This window comes from Calidris pugnax, unplaced genomic scaffold (assembly GCF_001431845.1).
Source record: "Calidris pugnax isolate Ruff unplaced genomic scaffold, ASM143184v1 scaffold9, whole genome shotgun sequence".
Lineage (NCBI taxonomy): Eukaryota > Metazoa > Chordata > Aves > Charadriiformes > Scolopacidae > Calidris > Calidris pugnax.
The window spans coordinates 7,639,779-7,662,572 of record NW_015090778.1 but is presented as its reverse complement, the minus strand read 5'-3'; the positions used below and the strand labels follow the sequence as shown (position 1 = coordinate 7,662,572).

Sequence of the window (22,794 nt, the reverse complement as noted above, 5' to 3'; positions counted from 1 at the left end):
TATCTCTTGATGATAAAGGTTGATTATGAGTCTGGTCAGGACGTTGGGACCAATAACTTCTCTTTTCCCATATCCAGCAACTCCATCCACACCCGTATCCCATCTCTTCAGGCTCAAATTTCTTAACAAAAACCACAATCACAAAATAGAGGTACACCAAATGGATAGTTTCTGCAAGGCAAGTATTTTATTTGAGAAGGAGAAATCATAAGTTCACATGTAGTTCCCAGTGTAATACGTGTATTTTTGTTGACATTAATAAATATTGGTAAGCATGCACTTTGCTGTTTTCTCAGACCTGGATCTTCTAGCTATCAGCTATGATTTCAACTGTATTCTAACTATTATTCCACTCTTCCACTGTTATAATTGTATTAAGACTTATAACCACACCGTTACAACTTCCCCTAATCGTAGCCCTAATTCAAAAGAAGTGAAATTTTTAAACTATATTTATAGAGAATGAAATGTATTTTTTTAAATAGCATAAATTACAAATCTAACTTCAAAATTTATGAAATTTTTATAGCACAGCCATCTAAAGCTGCAAAAAAGTCTAAACATATTTGAACATTTTTTAATGTAACATTTTAGGTACTAGTCATGACAACCATCTGAAGCCTAAATACCTAAAATCAGTCATTCTTATTCAAATTTTCTGATTCATGTAAGCATTTGCTGGACTGCACTTACATTTACTTCCTTTACACCTTCTTCCATTAAAAAATCAGGGATTTGTTAGTATACTGTAGCTCACATCGCATGCCAACATCTTTACACAGTTTTTTTTCCCCAAATTCTCATTGCCTATGTTTTCTGTAAAAATAAAGCAGTTAGGAATATCATAAAACAGTATAAAGCCATCCAATTCGACATTGTTCCTTCAATCATCCAGCAGTGGCAGAACAGACTAGCTTTGCCAACTGTACATTATCTTATAAAATTGAAAATACATCAAGCACCAACCAACACAGCAGCAACAGATGCTTTCTTGTCATCAAAACCCTAGGCCCTCCCTCCCACTTTTTGCTATCTTTTTACAAAGTTATTTAAATGTGTTACTATCATAGTATAACATACTGAAATATCATACTAAAACTATGGTTTATTATCACCAAACTTGTGTGGTAACAACCCACTTTCTGACCACATAGTTAATTACCACGGAACCACAGAGATACCTTTTTTACAAAATATCACTTTAATTTAATTTATCATAGTAAGAGATAAACAAAAGCATGTAAGTAAATTACATTAAATTAAAATAAATACTATAAATGTTATTAATTATATATATGCTTGCCAAGTGCAGTCCAAAGGGCCTTGTCTACTCTTCAAATCAAAAAGAGAATGTTTTCATTTTCAGATTCATAGAATCTGATGTAAATTTTGGATCACGACACTTAACATGAGAAAGGAAGGACAACAGAAATAGAAACGGGAAAAGGGATGGAACCAGAGACAAAAAACTAAAACAGAACAAAAAAGGGGAGAGGTAAGGAACTAGTTATGACTTCCAACACCACAATCCCACAGCAGCTCTCGATACGGAGCTGCCGACAGAGCAGCAGCATTAGTGGCAGGATGCAAACGGTGGAAAGGCAGTAGCCCAGAAGCGAGGCTGTGTGCAGAGAGCAGGGTTAGGCTGTCAGGCTACTTTTCTGACCTAGTGGAGTCTCATAAAGTAGTGTACAAGTTAAAAATTACACAATCGCTCAACGTTTAGTGAGGCTCACAAGTGGTCTAAGCCTTCCATGTGTCAGGTGTCTTGTCATCAACATTAATTCCTAGTTTGTGTTACTCCCGATAAGGAGGGGCTGTTAATTACTAAGGGACTATGTCAGAATTTCCCAAACCTATTTGGTCACTTTAAAAGTTTTCTCATCATATTTAAGGTAGATCCCCTGTACCCCGTCCCAAAATGGTTCCAGTGGTTTATGTAATTAAAGAGCTGATACAATTTGTTTCGTTTGTCAAATCCTGGAGCTTTGGGTATTTTACTGTGATAGGCTGAGAAAAAACAGCTGCTAAACCCACCAAACATTCCAGCAATGGCCAGTTCAAATTCTGAATGGCCATAGAAGGAAGCAGGGTCGAAGATAATTGGCCCAGAGTCGTCCTCAGCCACGTTTCCAGCCCACAGGTCCCCATGCAGCAGAGCAGGAACAATTTCTACATCACAGAACATTTCAGGAATCTTTAGCTGAAAAAACATGGACAAATAAGTAACAGTTAAAGACACTTGAATAAAATAGTAAATAAAATGAAGTACTGTAGCATATAAGAGACTAAGCTGGTCAAATACTGCCTGCTTTCAGTCCTCATGGAGTGCTTTTGAAGTTGATGGCTGCAAGCATAAACCTAAACTGTAAATGTTCTTGATTGTTCTTGATAGAGCTTAGCAAATCATTTCATTCACAGTCTAGTAGCAACATCTAGCATTAATGGATTGTTTCTAGGCATGGTTAGTATTGGATGTCACAAGAAATATAAAATAAATTTCATTTAAATTAAAAGGTTTCAGTGGCAAAAAGGGCAGCAGTAGACATTTGTACCAATTAACCAGAATTAAGGAACAAATTTGTGATGCAGCACTTGCAGAGGAATACGTTCCTGGCTGTTTTCTAAGTGCACAAATTGTGACCTGAACCACAGTCTCAGCTGGGAGCCTGGACCAATTAACACAACAAATCTGCCCAGGCAGGAGTCTTACCTACTTTGTAACACCAAGTTCTTAGATAGAATTCACCACCTTACTATTAGTTTTATTCTAAGAAATTAATGTCAGTGCTGAATTACAGGTTTATTTTCATTGTCTATTAAAAAACTGAAAGAGCAACATGAATTCTTTTCAGCTGACAATGTTGCTGGACCAGCTGTGAAGCTCATCCAGTTACTGCTGTTCATTAAAAGCTATAAAAATCTCTTATAAAACACATTCAAAATTCCACTAATACATATTTTCCAACATTCTAAAAAACAGATTTAAGACATGGTTCATACTTTTAGCTGTGACCAAAGTTCTCTGGCTTCTCTGTCCCCATAATCTTTTTCAATCAAATCCAATTGAGCTTGGAGTCGGTGACGAATAAAGAAGGAAGGCCAATCACTCTGCCATTCATTCACCTAGAAAATATGATACAGAGGTTTGTAATACACAATTTTAACATATACATAGTCAGTATTAATAATAAATAGATATCAAGTTGAAGCCTTCAGTGCTGACCCAACGGCCCAGGCAATGACCTATGCACACTGTTATTAAACATTTTATTGATTGTTCTTTTGGGAGCGATGGTCTCTTCCATGCTCAGGTGGGGCTGTCTTTAACATGAGATACAAGTTGAGGTTCTGGCCATTTTCATTCGTTCAAATTTTCTTAATGTATTTTAGAGGGAGAGTCTCTGGTAAGATCATTTCAGTTGTTCCATATTATACTCCAAAATCTTTCTGGAAATGCAAAAGTATTCATTTATTTTTATTGGGTAACGCATTTCTAATTTGGTGAAAAGTTGTACTTAGCAAAGGGTTTGAGATAGTGAAAGTTCATTTGGTTAAATAGCAGAATCAAATTCTACCATGTGCAGAGCCAGCAAATGACTGGCTGATCTCCCAGAGCCCTTCCCAATGTCTTATGTGATGTGTTACATGATGAGCCCCTCTAAAAGCAGTGGATTTTGCCATTTGAGATGCGTATAGTAGGGGTTTAGGAAAAACAAAAACCACTACATGGTATGTGAAGGGATATTTATTTTATTAAGTATCACCAAGCTAAAGAACTACCAGATCATTTCAAATTCTTCCATCTGCTGTGTCTGCCCACTGCATGCATTGTAACAAGCCACACACACTGAAGAGTGAAACTGTGATCCCAAAGCTGAAGGCAGATGTATGAAGCTTGTGTATAAGGAGTTCCTAGAGCTATATGTGTCCCTGTCAGCTTTCCCAGACATGGAACGTACCTGTGGTATATAACCACAGCAAGTGGCTGTATGGAATCCAAACTTATCCACATACTGAGACTCAGAGCAACCTGCTCCTTTACCTAAAAACCAAAATAATTATTGAGAGCTTAGATATTTTTACATAGCAAAGTTTGCAAGCACAGAACTGAATTTCAGAGAACAGGCACACAAAAATAATTTTAAGCAATAAGTTACACGTATTTCATGGTCACAACCCTCTCTAAAGATGGAAAGAACTCTTAAACTTGAAAATATTTAATTGAAATGGAAGCACAATTAGTCCCATTTAATGACTTTGGATAAATGAGTTAAGACATTCAAGAACAGGGTCCAGATCACAGATTCTCTTTCAACTGTTTGACACTTGAGCATGTTGTCATTAAACATGACTTATTTTTGATTCACAGATTATTTGTGACCTGCTAATAATTTGGCCTTCACTCAAAAATAATGGATTGTAGTATGTCCACCACTGAGTTGAACCCAGTCCATCCCTGAAATCATGGGAAAGACACAGGTACAGACTAGTTCAGATTTTAATATTAACTCTAGAAGATGAATAATTCCTGGTATAGCTTCCTTTTTATTTATTTTTGCCTTAATCCACTTTCCAAAGAATGATAGAAGGCGTTTTCATTGAAGTCAACAGAAACTAGATCACAGCCTTACACTGCTGAATTACAGTCGTCTTCAAGGAGAAGCAGTTGTTGTATATTTTGCTACATATTTGAGTTCAAAAATGTAAACCCCAACATCTTTAAAGGGGAACTTAATTATGCGTTTACTAACTGGGGCCATATTTTGTAATAAAGTAATTGTCTGAACCATCAGTAAACAAAAAGAGAATGCCTGTAAGATCAAGAACATTTTAAGAGATTGATGGTACATGAGGCTGAAAGGTTTAACTGACGAAACAAAAAGAGAATGCCTGTAAGATCAAGATTTTAAGAGATTGATGGTATGTGAGGCTGAAAGGTTTAACTGACACTGAAAAAGACAACTCATCCACATTTTCAGTTTGACTTATGAAATGTTGAAAGCTATATCAAATACTAGCAGTATTTCTTACTAAATTTCAGTATCTGCATAATTTTATATAACAAAGTATACACAAATCAAAGAATTAAAAATAATTAAAAATTTGGTTTTGTCAAGGTTAAAAGGATATGTTTAAAAATTGTAATAGTAATTATAGCTCCTGTGTATATAATGTACATTTGAGAAGTGTGGCATAGGGACAGGAGGGACGTATCTTATGAAACAGTGTCCCCAGTACCACAGCCAAAAGAATTATTTCATTTTTGATTTAGTACACAATGTCAATACTCTACCAATTGTGTTTCCTTCCTTTCTCAATTTCTCTCCAAGTTTCTGGTTGTAAAGATGAAGATCTGCCATCTGCTCCCCAAGCTTTGAAGAATATCTGTAGGATCAAAAAACAAAACAAAACGGAAATAAGACAAGTAAACAAAATAATACAGGGGGGGGGAAAAATCTCAATTAAATATGACCAAATATATTTTTGTCAAATATAGAACCTTAATCAACCTCACAAGTACATAACAGGGAGCAAATGATTAGACAAAAACTCTGAGGAAAGAGGTTGTAACAGTTAATAAACCGAACATAAGTCAATGCTCTTGCAAGAAAGGTAAACAGAACCCATGGCTGTGAAAACAGGAGCACAGAGTGCAGGAGGATCAACCCTCCCTATCAGTTCTGTGTTAATAAGCAAAAACCAGAACACGGTATTGACTTTTGGGCCTCATACTTCGAGATCAGTTGAACAGCAGTAAGAACAATAAGTTTTAAAAGAAGCCATAAGCAAAGATTGAGTTGAGGTTGCTTAATGCAGATGACAGACAACTAAAAAACAGTTAAAAGAAAATCTTTCCTAGGAACAGTGGGATGGATTGGAATGGAGTGTTTGGGAAGGCTGCGGAATTACAATTATTCTCCCAATAAAAATAGGTAGGTTGGACAAACAACTGCCAGAAGAGCCAGAAGCATTACTATGTTCCTGTAGAGACCCGAAACGAAGCAGATAACTCCTGAAAGCCTATGTTGAGGAGCATATGACTCCTGAATTCCACATTCAGGTTGGTTAACGGACAAAACAGAACTTCATGTTATCTATCCATTTAGTTCTTCCTCACCCTAGTGCCTTTGAACTTGCTGACTGGCTTCAATCATACTTGAAGATTATACTGAGAGACCCAGAGGTTTCAAAGACATAAGAAGCCCATAAGTTTAAAGAAAACTGATAGGTGGGGAAAAGGAACTCAAAAAAATCTCATGAGGGATAAAAGATGGGCAAAACTCAGTCAGTCATTCTCACATTCACTTCAATACCATCTCAGCACATGTGGACCAGCACACAAAGCTCTAGGCTAGAGACAGGATGCCATTTCTACTGCAGACAGAAGGTCAGGGAAGAGCAAAGTATGGGGAAGGAGTGTATCCACACACACATATATAGATAGGTATATGTATTTTTTTTTATATGTGCACATACACACACACAAACACAGAACTTGACAGACAGAAGTTCCGGCTCTGAAAGAATTGAGAGATTTTTCGTGTTAAGTTTGCTGACTGACTGTAAGATATAAGAAAATATACTCCCAAACATAGTAAAAAGAAAGAGAGGTGTACAGACATACTTGCTGAGGTGCTTCATCTTTAGGTACTCCATGACAAACATTGCTCCTCCTCCAGGCAGGTCAATTACTTTAATAGGCTGAGGCACTCTCACAATATTGGTTTTCTGAATAGCTTCCAAACTTGCCATTTCTCCTTCAAACATTTTTCTAGCCTGTCAGGGAATAAGAATAGCCTTGGGCTGAATTATGGATGTCTGCAACAAGTATGTTGGAAAAAATAGCCTTGTTTACAAAGTTACTAGGAGTTAATTCATCTTGATAAAAGAATGTAGCTGCAGCAAGGTTTCCGTCCACACAGGGAGACTTGAATACCTTAATTCTAACTTGTTTTTTTTTCCCAAATTCATTTCAGGGTAGTAGGATATGTCACATTTCACCATGATTTCCAGTTGCTTATGGAGATACCAAACTACTCAGACATAACAGTGTCTCCGAGGATAATATCCAAGACCTCCTCCTTCAAAACCACAGATAACTGCTACTAACCAAAGTAAAAGATTGAATCCTTAAACTGGTTCTCCTTTCCATGCAGGTCAATGGCCACCAGATGGAGATGACAGTACAAATTTTAAGCCTGTACTCTGCATTTCTGAAGTAAAGATGCTGTTCTTCACAGCAGATTTAGGATGGGTTTGATATTGATAAAGCAAATTTCTGATGCACTGTGCTGTTACAAAAAGCAATTGAGTATCCATTTAGTAATAGAAAAGTCAAGAGCTTGACCTGGAAAATTGCAAGAATCTTACTGCTAGAAATAGAAAAGAAATGAGAAAGTTTGAAACCTCAGTAGCTTTAAAAAGAATACATAAATTTTAGCATTGGCAGTCTGTTTGCTCCCTCCCACTATTCTGTCCTCCCAGCTGACCCATGAAAAGAAATGCAGTGAATGCAAATTTAGCTTTAAGCTTTTCCAAACTCCAAACACTACAATAACATCTCTGTTCTTAGCCTCCATTTTACATATTGCAATGCCAGTTCCCGCTGTTGAGGGTTTTCACATTGCATTACACTTCATTTTGCATTAACCAAACCTGCTGTACTAATGCTTGATATAATATAGGCTACAGCTTTTAAAAGAAAGCTGCAATAATTAAGTCAGCCTGAAAATGCAGAACTCTATTAACAATCAGGTGCTTTTAAAATAAAAAGCTCTCTACATGCAATAATATTAGCAGTTAAATATCTGTAGCATTAACCTGAGGTTTGTGGTTGATTTTAACAAATACTCGTCCACTGTCTGTTTCATAACCTTGGCCTTGGCTAATGTATCCTCCTCCCGAGCTTCCAAATGCCTTCAGAACAGAAGTTTTCAGTTCTGTTTTCAGGATTTTTTCCATGGTGATTTCCAGGCTGCTGCAGCTGCTTTCTGCTAAATCCACTGCGAAACAAGATTAAAGGTTTGGGTCCTTCTTTCACTGTCACTCCGCTATGAGGTAGAAAGGGCCACCCACCGAATTAAAAAAAAAAAAAAAAGCAGCCAAAAATAAAAAACAAATCCCAAGATAATGTTTCAAAATGCTTTGTTTCCCACAGGCTTTTATAGCTATACTTGAAAAGTAAAAATCTTTAGCAATATTTGCTAGAATAAAATGGAGAGGTGTGCCCTGGGTCCTCTCTCAGCCCTGCTGAGAGCTGCTGGTATTTGTAGTTTGGACCCGTTTTTCTTTTTTAAGCTCTGTGAGCGCATTGGCAGAAGAGGTCGTTTGTAACCCAACCCACTAGAGGGAGCTCAAACGCAACAACACAAACTGCGCACACGCATTGTGGTTATTTCAAATGTGAAAAACAAAGTTGCAGCCTGTAAGGGTGCAATCAAATCATGCTGCTGACCCTAAGTCCGTCACCAGAAATTTGGGGAAAGGTTGACGGGCTTTTTCTCTGCTTGTAGTTGCTTTGTGTGGACTGGATTTCTGTTCTCATCACCGAGATCTTTAGAACACTTCCCCTTCTTGGGACATAATTCAATCTCTTGTGAGACAGTAAAAAGATGTTTATTGCCTGAAAGTGCCCTCAAGTCAATGAGTGGTATTTGTAGTTTGGACCCGTTTTTCTTTTTTAAGCTCTGTGAGCGCATTGGCAGAAGAGGTCGTTTGTAACCCAACCCACTAGAGGGAGCTTAAACGCAACAGCACAAATTGCGCACACGCATTTTGGTTATTTAAAATGTGAAAAACAAAGTTGCAGCCTATAAGGGTGCAATCAAATCATGCTGCTGACCCTAAGTCCGTCACCAGAAATTTGGGGAAAGGTTGATGGGCTTTTTCTCTGCTTCTAGTTGCTTTGTGTGGACTGGATTTCTGTTCTCATCACCGAGATCTTTAGAACACTTCCCCTTCTTGGGACATAATTCAATCTCTTGTGAGACAGTAAAAAGATTTTTATTGCCTGAAAGTGCCCTCAGGTCAGTGAAATAGTGATGTGCTCAGGGCTGGACATTATCAGTTGAAAATTCATAGTAAAAGCATCAAACTGGTAATAAAGAAATTTGGGGTACTATATACTTCTCCAGATTTAATGCCATCTTTAGGACATGATTTCACCTTTTTATCTCCTTTCACAATCTGTAACAGACAGAAAGAAGATCCTTTGAGTACTCCTGAATTTAATCACTTCATACTTGCAAAGTGCATTGACACCCTCAGGTATAAAGTGTTCAACCTTTAAAAGTCGTTATCATAACCCAGACCCTACAATATTTGTTTTAGTAACATCTGTATAAAGATAACTTTTTTGGTTCAGTGGCTATAACCAACTCCCAGCACATTACAATTCTGTGGAAAAGGCAGCATTTCTTGTTCTTGCTTGGAGCAGCAACGCCTACCATCTCCCCAGGGAATTTCTGGATTCTGTTGTCACCGCTGCACTGTGCTTTCATGCATTTTACTGTCTCCTCACTATTGATTCATATGAGCTATTTAGTTTTGTCAGAAAAAGGAATGATTACTGGACAAATCCTGCCTTCTCTTAGGGAGGCTTTTCACTACATTCACAAATGGTTCCAGCCCTACATGGAGTGAAAAATATTGGTATAATACAAGTTATTTCTCAAACAAGCAGTTTCTCAGAACATAGCTCCTTATGGTACACAGAGCAGCTGGAACACAGCAGACCTCAAGGGGACAAAATGGCTAGGGAGGAACTTTGCTAACATCCAGATTTACTCAAATTTACACATGCACTCAAAAAAAATTGATTATGGCTGTAGATCTTGGACAGACTGAGGCAGTTAGTTAATATGACTCATAGTGAAAATGCCAAGCAATTTGAGTTTCAGGGTATAGGAAGCCCTAAAGAGTATCCAACTATTAGAACAAGGGTGTCCAGCTGCTAAAGGCGGGAATCATACCTTGGGTTGCAATGGAGCACTGGAGGAAGGAACAAATTTTTTTGGCAACAAACTAAACAACAACAAGCAGGGACCTTATTTCTGCATAGTGAAAGATACTCTAATTAATTCTTCTATTTATGTATTAAGGAGGAAAAAAAAAAGCAAGCTCCAAAACATGAAACAAACAAGGAGACTGAATCTTCATCCACAATATTACTACTGATCCCAAAATTTTTGCAGTCTAGTAAGCTATGGACTTGTCTCCTACAGTTTCCAGTGAAGATGCCAATAGCTACTGATTGTAACACTTTTTCAGCATTCCCACATTTTGTTTTATTTTTGTTGAACCAGAAACAGGACTGTGTTAAACCAAATATATTGCATCACTTCCGTAGCAGCCAAGAGATAGGAAAGCCTTCTGTTTGCTTCCACGCTGGATCGATCCTGAACTAGCAATGCACAGGTGAAAGGCCCAGTTTCCTAACGTTTTGTTGACATTCCTTTCAGACAAGAAGCTTCAAAACACCACCGTTTCAAACACTGGAAATAAAACAACTGAAAAGCATCCCAGATGGGCTGGATGGAACAGGGTGCTTCCAAAGCCCCCCGTCAATGCAAGCTCCTGGCAGGGACAATTCAGCACCACGGCCAGAGCCCAAAGGAGGGGAGCAGCCGGTGGGGAGTCACAAAGGACCCTCCGAGTGAGTTGTCATCTCCTGGTTTGAGACCTGTCCTCAGAGTTATGCTTACAGTGGAGTTTGTAACTGCTTCACTTCCCAGCTCCTGTCTTCTTGTTTTGCTCACAACTGCTTCTAACGTGTTTCCTCTCAAAGACTGTCCAGAAGACAGACTGATATCCCCGGTTTCCTCTCAAAGACTGTCCAGAAGACAGATATCCCCATGCACGCCAATGAGAAAAAAGATTGTTTACTTCTCCTTTGGGAGTAACAGTATCTAGAGAATCATAGGAAACAGAGAAGCTATATAGAACAGTGAAAGCCAAGAGCAAGAAAAGACTTCCATCATAAAAACCTCCCTTCCTTTGACAGCAGTTATATTTTCTCAGTAAAGAACTGTCCGAGGACAAGTAATTCAGAGCTCCTTTAATCTTATAAATCTGATCTTCAGTATAATTGCACAGACTGTAGCTCTGTACACAATATCAACACAATTTCAGTGCATTTTTGGAGGTTTCATTGAAAAGTGTGTTGAGAGCAATTGAATATTATTTTACAAAGAAAAATAATAAAGCTATTGTGATTCTGGTGTGGCTTTGTTACCAGAAATAAATTTCCCCCTTAAATCTTGTCACAAACAGTGCCTACAAGACAAGCTAATTATATGCCACTTCCCACCCGCTTTTACTTCTGCTAGAACGGTCCAGCAGCAGTTAAAATCACCAGAGCTATTTTGGAACAACAGTGAAGACAAAAAGCAGGAACAAAAACAGTACCAGAGTGAAACATTGGTATCTGCAGGCAGCTTTTCCAGCTGGCAGCTGTCCATGAGGATGAAAACTAAGTCACACTGATATGCAGGGTGCACAGAACTACAAGCAATGCAGCAAAAATACGGGTTCTTGTACAGAGGTTCAAAACTGATGTATTTTGATAATGAGGACAGTCAAGACATGAAACAGGTAGACTGGAGAGGTTGTGCAGCCTCCATCCTGGGAGGTTTTCAAGACCAGGCAAAGACCTAAGTAACCTGGCCTGTCCTCACAGCTCATCCTGCTTTAAGCAGGGGATGGAACTAAGTGACCTCCTGAGATGTGTCCCAACCTGAATTTTCCTATGATCCTAACCATTGAGGCCAGATTTCCAAGCTTCCCTTCTCCTAACTCCTCTCCAATCTTAAATTAAGAAATTAAAGAATAACAAAGGCATGCCTAGAACACATAATGCAACAAAATGATTGAAGAGGAGAATTCTAGGAGCAGTGCAGAACTATACAATACATAAGAAAAAAAAAAATTACCTTTTAGAACTGCAGCAATTTCTTCTTAAGGGTCCACTATCAGCCCGCCTTCAGAAGAGAAGATTTCATCCCTTCTCCATCCTCTGATTCAGCTGTTATCTATAAGAACTCAAAACCAAGGGATCCGTGGTACAGTAGAGCTTGCTGTTACTTCCCATTTGTATTTCTCTCTACACCCCTTCCATTTTTAAGTGAAGCACAAAATAGCTTTGAAAAAGTGAGCAGTATATCCCTTAAATTAAATTTCTAAATTCAGTTGTTGATATTTCCGTAATTTGCATACAACACAATTTTCCTTCAATCACAAAAATATCTTGATTCAGTTCTACTGGGAAAAGGTGATCTTTCAAGACTTACCATTTATCACTCAAAGCTATGACTGACAGAAAATCCACTTTCATATCACTTTTCCTCTTCTAATGCTAAAAAGTATTTAGGTATTTTAGCAAAATAAACATGTTGATTTGTTGAACCATTGTAAACAGAATGACCTTGTTAAATAACTTCTGACTTCATTGTGAAGGCGTATGAAAATAAACTGTTAAAGAATTGAACCAGATTAAATACTGGCTAAAATTCCACTTCTTCAATCGGCTGCACTAAGCAGCATTACGTTTGGGTGAACGGGATAAGGATACAGGCACAGACATGAACCAGATTAAATACTGGCTAAAATTCCACAACACTTCTTCAATTGGCTGCACTAAGCAGTGTTACATGTGGGTGAATGGGATAAGGATACAGGCACAGACAAAACATTTCATCAACAATATCCAAACAGCTGGTACAATACCTAAAGTTTGAATGCACATATAGGACCTCAAACAATACTGTAACCAAACAACACAAATTTTCTTCAGTGACAGGCTGCTCCAGATTAAAATCTATGGCTACGTTCCCATCAACACCTTTGAAGCACATAATTCTCTAACAAACTAGAGACCTCTGACAGGTCAGAACAAATAGCTCCCCAAGAACGGACGCAATCTGTAATGTTTTAATTCAGAAAACAGAGACAGCAAGAATCAACTGGGAAACTTTTTATTTAAGCAATGAGGTAAAAGTAAAAGCTATTCTACCAAGCAAGGCTTTAAAACTTTTTACACAAAAGTTAAACAGCCAGTGGGAAGAGTAGTAGAATTAAGGAAAGTTATATCAAGTGATCGTCTTTTCTAAACTTGCTTCCCATTTGTGTAAGCAACTGCAAAACCAGCAACTAAAAAACCCGCTGTAATTTTCAATATCCAATGAAAAACATTTTTAATTAATTAAAGTCATTCCCAAACACTCAAAATGCTTGTTAGGAATCATGCACCTCTCTCACCTACCTGGTACACTCCCACTGCAATGTCATTACCAGCCTAGACCAAAAGGAGTACAACGTTAGGATCCCCAGCTGCAGGTACAGCTGCTCTGCACAGCCACCCTTAAAGAACTTCTGACCCTGATGTGGAGCTGCTGCTCTGTGAGTTACATTTTATCTTCCTTTGGTTTCATGGCTCTTATCCCAAGAGCTACAAAGTGCACTTAGTGGGGACTGAAAAAAAATGTTAGCTTATGGCACCTGTAGTGGAAACTACAAAAAATTTATGTGAAGCCTGTACCGCAACCAGATGGCATTATCCTGTGAGCAGTGACAACAGTCAAAAAGTACATCTTCTCTCTGTATGAGTGAGAGTGTACCTCTTCACAGGATGTGTACTTGAAAAAAAGTCTGTAAGAATGCACACTATTGGGCAAAAGCTTAATCCAAAAAAAAAGAAGAGAGCTAGTTCTGCTAAAACCTAAACTGCTGTAGATAAGAGCCCACTGACCAGCAAGCACAGAACAGCCTACGAGGGTGCCATGAGGCACCAAAATGCACATGCCAGAAAATATTATAAGCATTTTCACACAGCTTTGTAACAGAACAGGAAGCAGTCTCCATCCAATAGAATCACATTAGCATAATGAATAGCAAGTCTAAATCATTTTTCACAGTTGCCATTATATAATTTTCTTCTTGACTTTCCAAATATTTTGTTAGCATTGTTCTCATGCACGTAACTGGACATGGAGAGCTGAAAGGTGGGGAGAGCATCAAAAAGTAACGAGCAACTTTTTCAGCCATCTCCTTGGTCACTGAGAAAAATCAATTCTCCATTTCACCAACACTCCTCTAATTAGGTCTCCCATTAGGGTACAAATGCAATCCCTGATATTTCTCTACTCTGAAGCACAACTGGTCCCTAAGAAAGAACTTCTTCCAAATAATTTACTCTTGAGTGCTTGATCTGCATTAATTTGTCAAGTCTCAACCATACAAAGCTTTCTTAACACCAGCAGATCTTTTGTGCAACTGAATAAACTCCTTAGCTATTTCCCTCATAAAGATATTCCCAGCTATCCTAAAAAGGGATGACTACATTACACTCGGTATTTAGCAGGAATCACTGATTCTAGGTCTTTAGCTGTGCAACAAGGTCAAGGGTCTAATAGCTTTTTTTAACATTACTACTCCTGTAGTTGCACCACCAAGTATGGGGTTTTCCAAGCAACATAGGAAGTGTCCTACTTCAGCAGGAAGTCACTTTACAAGGTTTCTCATAATGTTTAGAGAAGACCCTCTGTACCCTGTACCAAAATGGTTCCAATGGTTCATGTAGTGAAAAAGCTGATAAAGCTTTAGGCGTTTCTCAAACCCTGCAGCTTTGGGAATTTTACTGTGGTAAGCAGAGTAAAAAGAACTGCTGAAGCCACCAAACATCCCAGCTATTGCAAGCTCATACTCTGAATGGCCGTAGAAAGAAGCCGGATCGAAGATAATTGGACCAGAATCATCCTCAGCTACGTTTCCGCCCCAGAGATCTCCATGCAGGAGAGCAGGAACAACTTCTACGTCACAGAACAAACTGGGAATCTTCAGCTGCAGGGGGAAAAATGCAAGACATGTAAGTACTACACTTTAAAGTGAATGATTACAGAATTTTAGCTGCACAGGTGCAGAGCATGAATGAAACTTCTTAAAAGTCCATTAAAAAAAAACCACAACTTGAAACAGCATAGGACCTAGTCAACAGAGGTGCTGAGAAAACAAAGAGGATTTCTATTTTTCATAAAAGCCAGCAGCTGGAGAATAGTCAACCAAATGGTTTTTAGCATTAAGGAAGTAAAAAATTTAAAATGGGATTCGGTGCTACAGTATTGACCAGCTTTAATAACAACAACTAGCCAGCAGCTGGAGAATAGTCAACCAAATGCTTTTTAGCTCTAAGAAAGTAAAAAATTTAAAATGGGATTCAGTGCTACAGTATTGACCAGCTTTAATAAAACAACCCCAACCACCCACTTCATTATTAGAAGGCTCAGGAATCTCTCACCAACCTTGAAGAGATTCCTACAAATCGCTAATACTGCAGTCACTTAAGCAGAGGCAAACCTTAAATGGATAATGTGCAGAACAGCACTGCTTGGATACATTTCTCATCAGGAACGTGTTAGAGGGAGTGAGAAATGTGACCATGATCTAGTATGGATACATTTCTCATCAGGAACGTGTTAGAGATCTAGTAATTCCCAAACAGCAAGGCAAGGTGCCACTTGGCCCACATTCACTTTGGAATATTAGCATAGGGTGATGTGGCAAAAGCCATTAGACCTTAGAATGAAAAGCATTTTAATCCCTAAAAGCTGGAATCTCCTACCAACAGAACCTGGAGCATATAAACAAGCAGGAACTTTGATGTATGAAAAAAAAATCTACACAACTGATACCTAGCTATTGATATCATGAGAGTTGAGAGAAGTTCCCCTACCTGAAGTTGTGCCCAAAGTTCTCTCGCTTCCCTGTCTCCTGAATTCTTTTCAATCATGTCCATCTGGGGCTGGATTCTTTGCCTGGCGAAGAAAGTCACCCAGTCATTCTGCCAGTCATTCACCTGATGGAACAGGATTGCAGATGTCAGTCCTACACTGCACAACGCACCCATTTTCTTCTTTTTCAAATAAAGCTTTGGAGGATTATACAGCCTTTGTGCTGATACCATCCAGGACAGTAAATGCTACCATTTAATAGACTGTTATCTTAAAACATTAAATTAGGGGAATAAATAATTTTCTCAAAGTGATAAAACCCAAGAAACTGAAGAGCTATGAATGTCCAATGCAGCTGTAAGTGCTGTCCAAAGCACTACCTTCCTTAGCAGGCTGAACAATTTTTTCTTTTTATGACTCTACAGAAAATGATCATAATGGGAATTGATTTATTTGGCCCTTTGTGTCACTGAAGGGAAAATAAGATAAACTTAAAATTCTATCAGTCTGATGAAGCACAACCTACCTGTGGGAGATAGCCACAGCAGGTAACTGTATGAAAGCCAAATTGATCCACAAACTGGACTTCCATTTGCCCTTGACCTTTACCTTTCAAACCAAAGACAAAAATCCAATACTAATGACAAGATTCTAAGTATCTGCAATGCAAATGGACCTTAAAAACTACGCAAGGGTACAATTGCTGCTTCTACTGAGAATAAAAAAAATTGCACCTTAACACTCTTTTTGTTACAATAGTTGTCGCTGTTCGTTCTTAAGTTTAAAGGCTGATGTAAAGCAGCTATATTATAATCTTCAAATCATAATTTGAGGTAGCATATCTCCTCTGACATCATGTCCTTGCAGAAACTGTTGTTTGGGATGCCAAGGGTCCCAAATTGAATAAACGTTTTGCTTACAGAGATCCAAATAGATTGAACAAAAGCAAAAAGACAACCCCCTGCCTGGGTGTTTCATCCAAATCTATTCTTGTAATATCTTAGTGGAAAAAGACAAACTTATCCTGAAACAACAAAAGCTATTTTATATTTTGTAGATTATTATTAACTAGGTTAAATTTACAAACAGCTGTGTACTGTACCAACTGTGCTCTCTTCTTTCTTCAGCTTCTCTCCAAGCTGCTGGTTATGAAGGTGGAGATCAGCCAATTGTGTTCCAAGCTTTGCTGAATGTCTAAGAAACAAAAGTATTCTTAGCAACACTGACACATGAATGAATCTGGTTCTTGATATTCCAGGAGTTACTCGAAAAGGTTTATCAAGCAAATAAAATAAGTTCTGCATCTCTAACATTTTCAAAATTTTCCAGTTATAAACACCTCATCTTCCTACAAAGATTACGTATTAACATAGAACAAAGTGTACTTACGTGGTTGTTTCTGACAACACTATTAAAAGTGAAAGTGAGAAGCAATTTAGTAACAATGAGAAACTATCAGTTCTAATTTCTGTGTGATATCACTTCTATATGAACTTTCAGCAAAATATCTGTAAGAAAACTATGCACAACATGTTATGCTGCGTTTCTTTGGGGGGGCAGGGGGAAATAGAGCCAAACGGCAAAATATCTGTAAGAAAACTATGCACAACTGTTATGCTGCACTTCTTTTGGGGGCGGGGGGAAATAGAGCCAAACAAGATTCATCCTCCTCTTTATATTTGTCTCTGGCTTCTCTCTAAAAGGCCTAGAGGATGGAAGAGTCAGGTAGGCCTTATTTATTTACCTATTTTTAATAAAAGCTTATCTTCTACACAGTTCAGAAAATTTTACAGTTCCCTGCTGTATAACTTCCCAAATATATCTTGATTTGATTCAAAAAAACACAGAAAACAAGTTTCCCCTCTAAAAACAAGTGACCTAATTGTCATAATAGTCACAATTTCTGGTTAAAGGATGCAAAGATAATACTGTGTTTTACCTGTTTAAGCCTCTCATTTCCAAATGTTCCATCACAAACAGCGTATTGCCCCCTGGCAGGTCTATAACTTTGATGGGTTTAGGCACTTTTATCGTCTGGGTTTTCAGGAGGGCTTCCAGACTTGCCATTTCTCCCTCAAACATTCTTCTGGCCTGCGAAAGGAAAGCATCAGTCTCTTTGAACACCATTCAGAGGTAAACAAAGCTCTTTCACAAAACCAGTGAAGGCTGTATGTATTAAACAAAAAGGTTGGAGCAAGCAGTTACTGCATGTACAAGATATAGATCGATCCATATCACCAGATTTGACAGTAATTTTACAGCTACAGAAATTTCATTTCATAAACAGACTCTGTGGAAGTGACTTAGGTTCTGGCATTCTCTGTAACCATAAAAATAACTTAATGAGTGTGTTTGCAATTGAAGGAGTGCAAAGTGCTTATATATAAAATGTAAGCAATATTTTATTAATAGATTATGCAGCAAATGTCTAGAAAGCTATAGGCAACATACATCAACAGCTGAGAGACTAGAAGAATGGTGCTGACATTCACAGTCTTCATGACTTTCCTGAGAGACTGCTTAGCAATACAGCCAACCTTCACTATAGTCTAATTCGCAGTCACAGAATGATTTTCTCTGGCCTATTTCTTTTGCCTCATGGGGAAAAAAAAATGGATTTAGGAACTATTTCTGCAACTGTTATCCACACTGGGTAAAATCTATTCTCGAGTTGCTCCACTGACATCAGTGACACTAGTCACACGAAGAAACACTGCTCTAGAAGACTTAGGCAAAGGTTGCAGAAAAAGGTTATCTGGGAAATCTATGGTATCTGCTAAAAGCAAAAGAAAGGAAATATAATGAATAAAATAGAACCAGAATACTAGCCCTTTAGTACTGATACATGAAACACAGTCAAAGGACAATGTGCAACACTGACTAAAAATTCCAAAGCCTACAGGAGATCAAGAATGAAGAACTGCTGAATTACTGAGCCTCAAATTAGCTTTGTTCAGAGGAAATCAGTAAATACTGTATCTCTGTCTAAAGCATGATAATAGGTTAAAGTCAGCTGCTAACTTTTAACAGAGTAAAAAACCCAGTATTTTCTAAAGAACTTTGTTTTTCTAAAGAAACTGCTGATATACACCCACTGCTGCACACACAGCACAGCATTGTAATACAGTTTGGCAAAGTTCGCTTTAATCAGCACCCAGAATCCACACAGGGGCAAAAGCATAGAACATTAAATGATTACTGAATAGAAAATCCATCCAGACCTTTTTTTCCAAGCCCTACCTTGTAACTAGCAGACTGTACACCTGAATACACAATTAACAAAGGCCTAAGTGGAAGTGCTATACTGCTATATAATCCAAACTACTTTCAGTTTAATGTAAAGCAGGAAATCCCTTCCATATTTCCCCATGTTATCACCTCAGCGCATCCACCCAGCTCCTGTTTGTGGTCAGAAAGAATCATAGAATCATTGAGGTTGGAAGAGACCCTTGGGATCATCGAGTCCAACCATCTACCCTACTCTACAGAGTCTTCCCCTACACCATGTCCCTCAGTACCACATCTAAACGTTCCTTAAACACATCCAGAGATGGTGACTCGACCACCTCCCTGGGCAGCCTATTCCAATGCCTGACTGCTCTCTCTGTGAAAAATTCTTTCCTAATGTTCAGTCTAAACCTACCCTGTTGGAGCTTGAAGCCGTTCCCTCTTGTTCTGTCATTAATTATCTGTGAGAAGAGACCAGCACCAACCTCTCTACAGTGTCCTTTCAAGCTTAGGCAAATTTGAAATAGATACAGTTGCACACATGCTTTCAAAAACATTAGTTTGCTGTTAAAGGCAAATACAAGTTCTGACTTCTGTTCTTCCAGCGAAGCTTTTCATTTGACAAACACAAATGCAGAGTACCTTTAAGGTAAATTCCACCTGATCTCTGCTTTTGCAAATAAGGATGCCATGCAGGTACATTGCGTTATACTAATCTCTATCAAATGCAGGTATCTAACTTTTACAGTGGCTGGTACCAGGTGTTGAAAGGACAAAGCAGAAAACCTTGGTAAATAATTGTGGAAAAATATCATTTCTTGAGAAAAGCTCCTTCTGATGTGCAGGGAATTACTGGCTTTGTTACAAAGACAGATGCATATACCCTCGGTAGATAATTTTGTGGCTTCTGGGTTGCTCCAGACGCTCTCACAGCACAGGCAGCCACAACCACCCACCACTACCCCAGCCGTGGCTGACAACAGCATGATACCGCACTGCATGCCCTGGGCAAACACCACCGGTACCGCACCAGCAGCCCACCAGAAACGCTGCTTCCCCGCCCAGGGCCTACCCCCGCCACAGACCAGCCCCCAGACCTGCCGCAGCCGCCCGCCAGCCCCTCTCCCCGGGCAGAAGCTGCCCAAGGCTGCCGGCCTCTAACCCTCTAACAGCCCAAGCTTCACCGCCAGAGGCCCAGTGAGCAAACCTCCCTCCACCGAGCAGAGGCCGAGCCCAACCCGCCGCCCGTCTCCTCAGCGGGGCCGCCCCCACAGCTGCCTCCCGCCCCGCCGCCGGGCCCGCCACACGCACCCCCCACCCGCGACCCCGACCCCCCTCACAGAATCACAGAATCTTCTAGGTTGGAAGGGACCTTAAAGATCATCTTGTCCAACTGTCAACCTAACTGACAAAAATAGACACCCACACAACAAACAAGAAGCAACACCATCACTAAACCATACCTCCCAGCACTACATCAACCCGTCTTTTGAACACCTCCAGGGATGGTGCCTCAACCACCTCCCTGGGCAGCCCATTCCAATGGCTGAGAACCCTTTCTGTAAAAAAATGTTTCCTAATATCCAGCCTGAACCTCCCCTGGCGTAACTTGAGGCCATTTCCTCTCGTCCTGTTGCCTGTGACTTGGGAGAAGAGACCGACCCCCACTTCTCTACACCCTCCTTTCAGGGAGTTGTAGAGAGCAATAAGGTCTCCCCTCAGCCTCTTCTTCTCCAGGCTAAACACCCCCAGCTCCCTCAGCTTCTCCTCATAAGACTTGTGCTCCAGACCCCTCACCAGCTTTGTTGCCCTCACACACACCTCCGCCTTGGAGTTGCTCTTCACGTACACCCGGCCATGGTCCGTGTCGTAGCTCTGCCCTTGGCTGATGCAGCCGCCCCCCGAGTACCCCGTGGGCCGCAGCACGGCGGTGCCCAGCTCCCGCTTCAGCGCCTCCTCCATGCTGCCTGCCGGGGCCGCCGCCTCACTGCGCCTGCGCGGAGCGGCTGCGCCTGCGCGGGGCCGCTAACGGCGCGCGGGAGGGGCCGGCAAAATGGCGGCGGCGGCGGCGGCGGCGGCGGCGGCTGAGGTGGGAAGGTTGGAAGGTTGGCAGGTTGGCCAGTTGGCCAGTAGCCCGGGCGATAGGGACTGGCCAAGGGTGAGGGCTCGGTTGTAGGCGCTGGGGAGGGACACGGGAGGAGCCGCTTCTTCTCGGCGGGTGGAGAGAGAAGCGCTAAATCGCTTCTCAGAGACAGACGGGGAGGAGCGGGGGGCTGCGGCCGGGCCTCGGGGCCGGGAAGCGGTTGCTGTAGGTGGGCAACCGGGCCTGGGAGAGGCCCTGGGCCCGGTGGGGCTGGGCGGGATGCTAAATAATGCCAGCCAAAATCCCAGCGCTCCCGGGATGCGTTTTGTACTTCAGAGAGGCTGTAAATACACTTTTGTTTGAACTCATTCCCCTGGGGCTTTTGGTGACTTCTTTCCTGCTGTAGGTACAGAGGATGCACGTGTCAAGGAAAAGATGTTACAGTAGGGCAATATATGTAACAAAAGCAATGGGTGGTCATTTTTAAATATTTGGATTTAATGTGCTTTCTGGGCGTTATAAAGGTACATGCTCAAATTCATTGTGTCCTTCAACAATAACAAGAACAGCTGGCTGGTTTTGGACTCTGGCCTGCGTAGGTCTGAAGTAAATTAATATATCCTTTCCCATGAGAATTTGCTACTTATTTAGCAAGTGACTTCTTATTTAAAATATACATTTCTATGCTTAGAAGCTGGAAAAGTTCTTACTGATTTTTTGTATGTTTCTTCATTAGTGCAAGATTGTGTACTTTCATTTTGTACTACTTAAATGTCTGTAGTCTCACTGGTTATAATCACTAATTCATCTTTTGCTATTCCTGACCATGTCCCTATTAATTTTGTCTTGCTTGGGGTTTTTAAGAGTATTACTGTGCTGCCTGGGCAATTTAGACACCGATGGATATACACCTGTTTCCATATAGTAGTTAATACAAATAGCAGTTGAGGCTAATTTAGAGTTATTGATGCGTGCTTTCAAATTTTAAACTGGATTTTGCTTTAGAAGCTTTTTTTTTTTTTGGAAAATTATAGCTCAGAGTCCTCTAATAGTTCCTGTGGAGCAGCAAAATACCAAGTGGTGAAAGGACTGAAGTTCATTATTTCCAGAAGTCGGTGTACCTTTACTTTTCAAGAGTTGCTCTACAGCTTTCATCTTTCTTTTCTTTTTTTTTTTTTTTTTGAACTTTGTTCATGTAGAAGCTGGTATTTTGAATTTGGCAGGATTTCTGGATCCACAGCAGTCCTGGGAAACTTACCATAAAATTTTTGCTAGGCTTCTATATTTCCAGCTGGTTTTAGAGATCCTGGACAAATCCTGAACGTGCTGTGTTTGCACCAAATCCAAAACTTGCAAGATTTATTAGATATACAAGATGTGCTGCATAATTCTTGTGTGTGTGCATCATGTATTTGCTCTCTTAGAAAGCAATTGATGGATGAACATAGTCAGGAGCCAATGAGCTACGCAGTGCATCAGAAATTTGACATCTCTAATTTGTCAGATTTAGCACATGTACCAAGACTATTCGTGTGGCAGATTTATACCAGAATCAGTGCTTTTTAGAAGCATACGTTCATTATCAGTCTAAAAAATCCAGAACTGACACACAATAGCTGCAGCTTGGGCTTTTAGCCACTCCATCCATGTATGTCATCAGCATGCTGAGTCTTGCTTGCAGAAGGTTGGTTGGATGATTTGTGTAGAAAGAAATTCTTTGCTGTGAGGGTGGTGAGAGCCTGGCCCAGGTTGCCCAGA

The 22,794-nt window shown here is 39.9% G+C and overlaps 2 protein-coding genes across 4 annotated transcripts; both read right to left on the bottom strand.

Annotated features, from left to right (window-relative positions):
• Nucleotides 1-165: 165 nt before the first annotated feature.
• Nucleotides 166-12,511, bottom strand: LOC106894924 (fructosamine-3-kinase-like). 2 transcript variants are annotated; one of them, XM_014953953.1, is made up of 6 exons: nt 7,825-8,075; nt 6,629-6,780; nt 5,297-5,388; nt 3,963-4,045; nt 3,004-3,126; nt 166-2,203 (listed from the first exon to the last, which is right to left on the bottom strand). In XM_014953953.1, exons 1-6 carry the CDS (start codon nt 7,963-7,965, stop codon nt 1,865-1,867), a joined length of 930 nt encoding a protein of 309 aa, XP_014809439.1. In that variant the 5' UTR covers nt 7,966-8,075; the 3' UTR covers nt 166-1,864. The 2 variants fall into 2 exon arrangements, with proteins under 2 accessions (XP_014809439.1, XP_014809447.1); XM_014953961.1 differs by lacking the exon at nt 7,825-8,075 and adding an exon at nt 11,934-12,511 and having other exon boundaries at nt 1,724-2,203.
• A 447-nt stretch (nt 12,512-12,958) lies between these two features.
• On the bottom strand, nt 12,959-20,931 carry LOC106894977 (ketosamine-3-kinase-like). Of its 2 annotated transcripts, XM_014954037.1 has the most exons (6): nt 20,775-20,931; nt 17,665-17,816; nt 16,828-16,919; nt 16,252-16,334; nt 15,728-15,850; nt 12,959-14,838 (listed from the first exon to the last, which is right to left on the bottom strand). In XM_014954037.1, the coding sequence occupies exons 1-6, from the start codon at nt 20,913-20,915 to the stop codon at nt 14,500-14,502; spliced, it is 930 nt and encodes a 309-aa protein (XP_014809523.1). In that variant the 5' UTR covers nt 20,916-20,931; the 3' UTR covers nt 12,959-14,499. The 2 variants fall into 2 exon arrangements, with proteins under 2 accessions (XP_014809523.1, XP_014809529.1); XM_014954043.1 differs by lacking the exon at nt 16,252-16,334 and having other exon boundaries at nt 16,832-16,919.
• Between the last annotated feature and the right edge of the window lie 1,863 nt (nt 20,932-22,794).

Bases quoted from the DNA above. Each gene is read 5' to 3' on its own strand.
- LOC106894977 (XM_014954037.1), bottom strand. From the start codon at position 20,915: ATGGAGGAGGCGCTGAAGCGGGAGCTGGGCACCGCCGTGCTGCGGCCC. The intron at 17,817-20,774 runs GTGTGTGTGAGG...TTCCTTTCGCAG, and splicing joins AGAGCAACTCCAAGGCGGAG to GCCAGAAGAATGTTTGAGGG. The intron at 16,920-17,664 runs GTAAAACACAGT...TTTGTTTCTTAG, and splicing joins GAAATGAGAGGCTTAAACAG to ACATTCAGCAAAGCTTGGAA.
- LOC106894924 (XM_014953953.1), bottom strand. From the start codon at position 7,965: ATGGAAAAAATCCTGAAAACAGAACTGAAAACTTCTGTTCTGAAGGCA. The intron at 5,389-6,628 runs GTATGTCTGTAC...TTGATCCTACAG, and splicing joins AAGATGAAGCACCTCAGCAA to ATATTCTTCAAAGCTTGGGG. The intron at 4,046-5,296 runs GTAGAGTATTGA...TTTGGTTTTTAG, and splicing joins AAAGGAAGGAAACACAATTG to GTAAAGGAGCAGGTTGCTCT.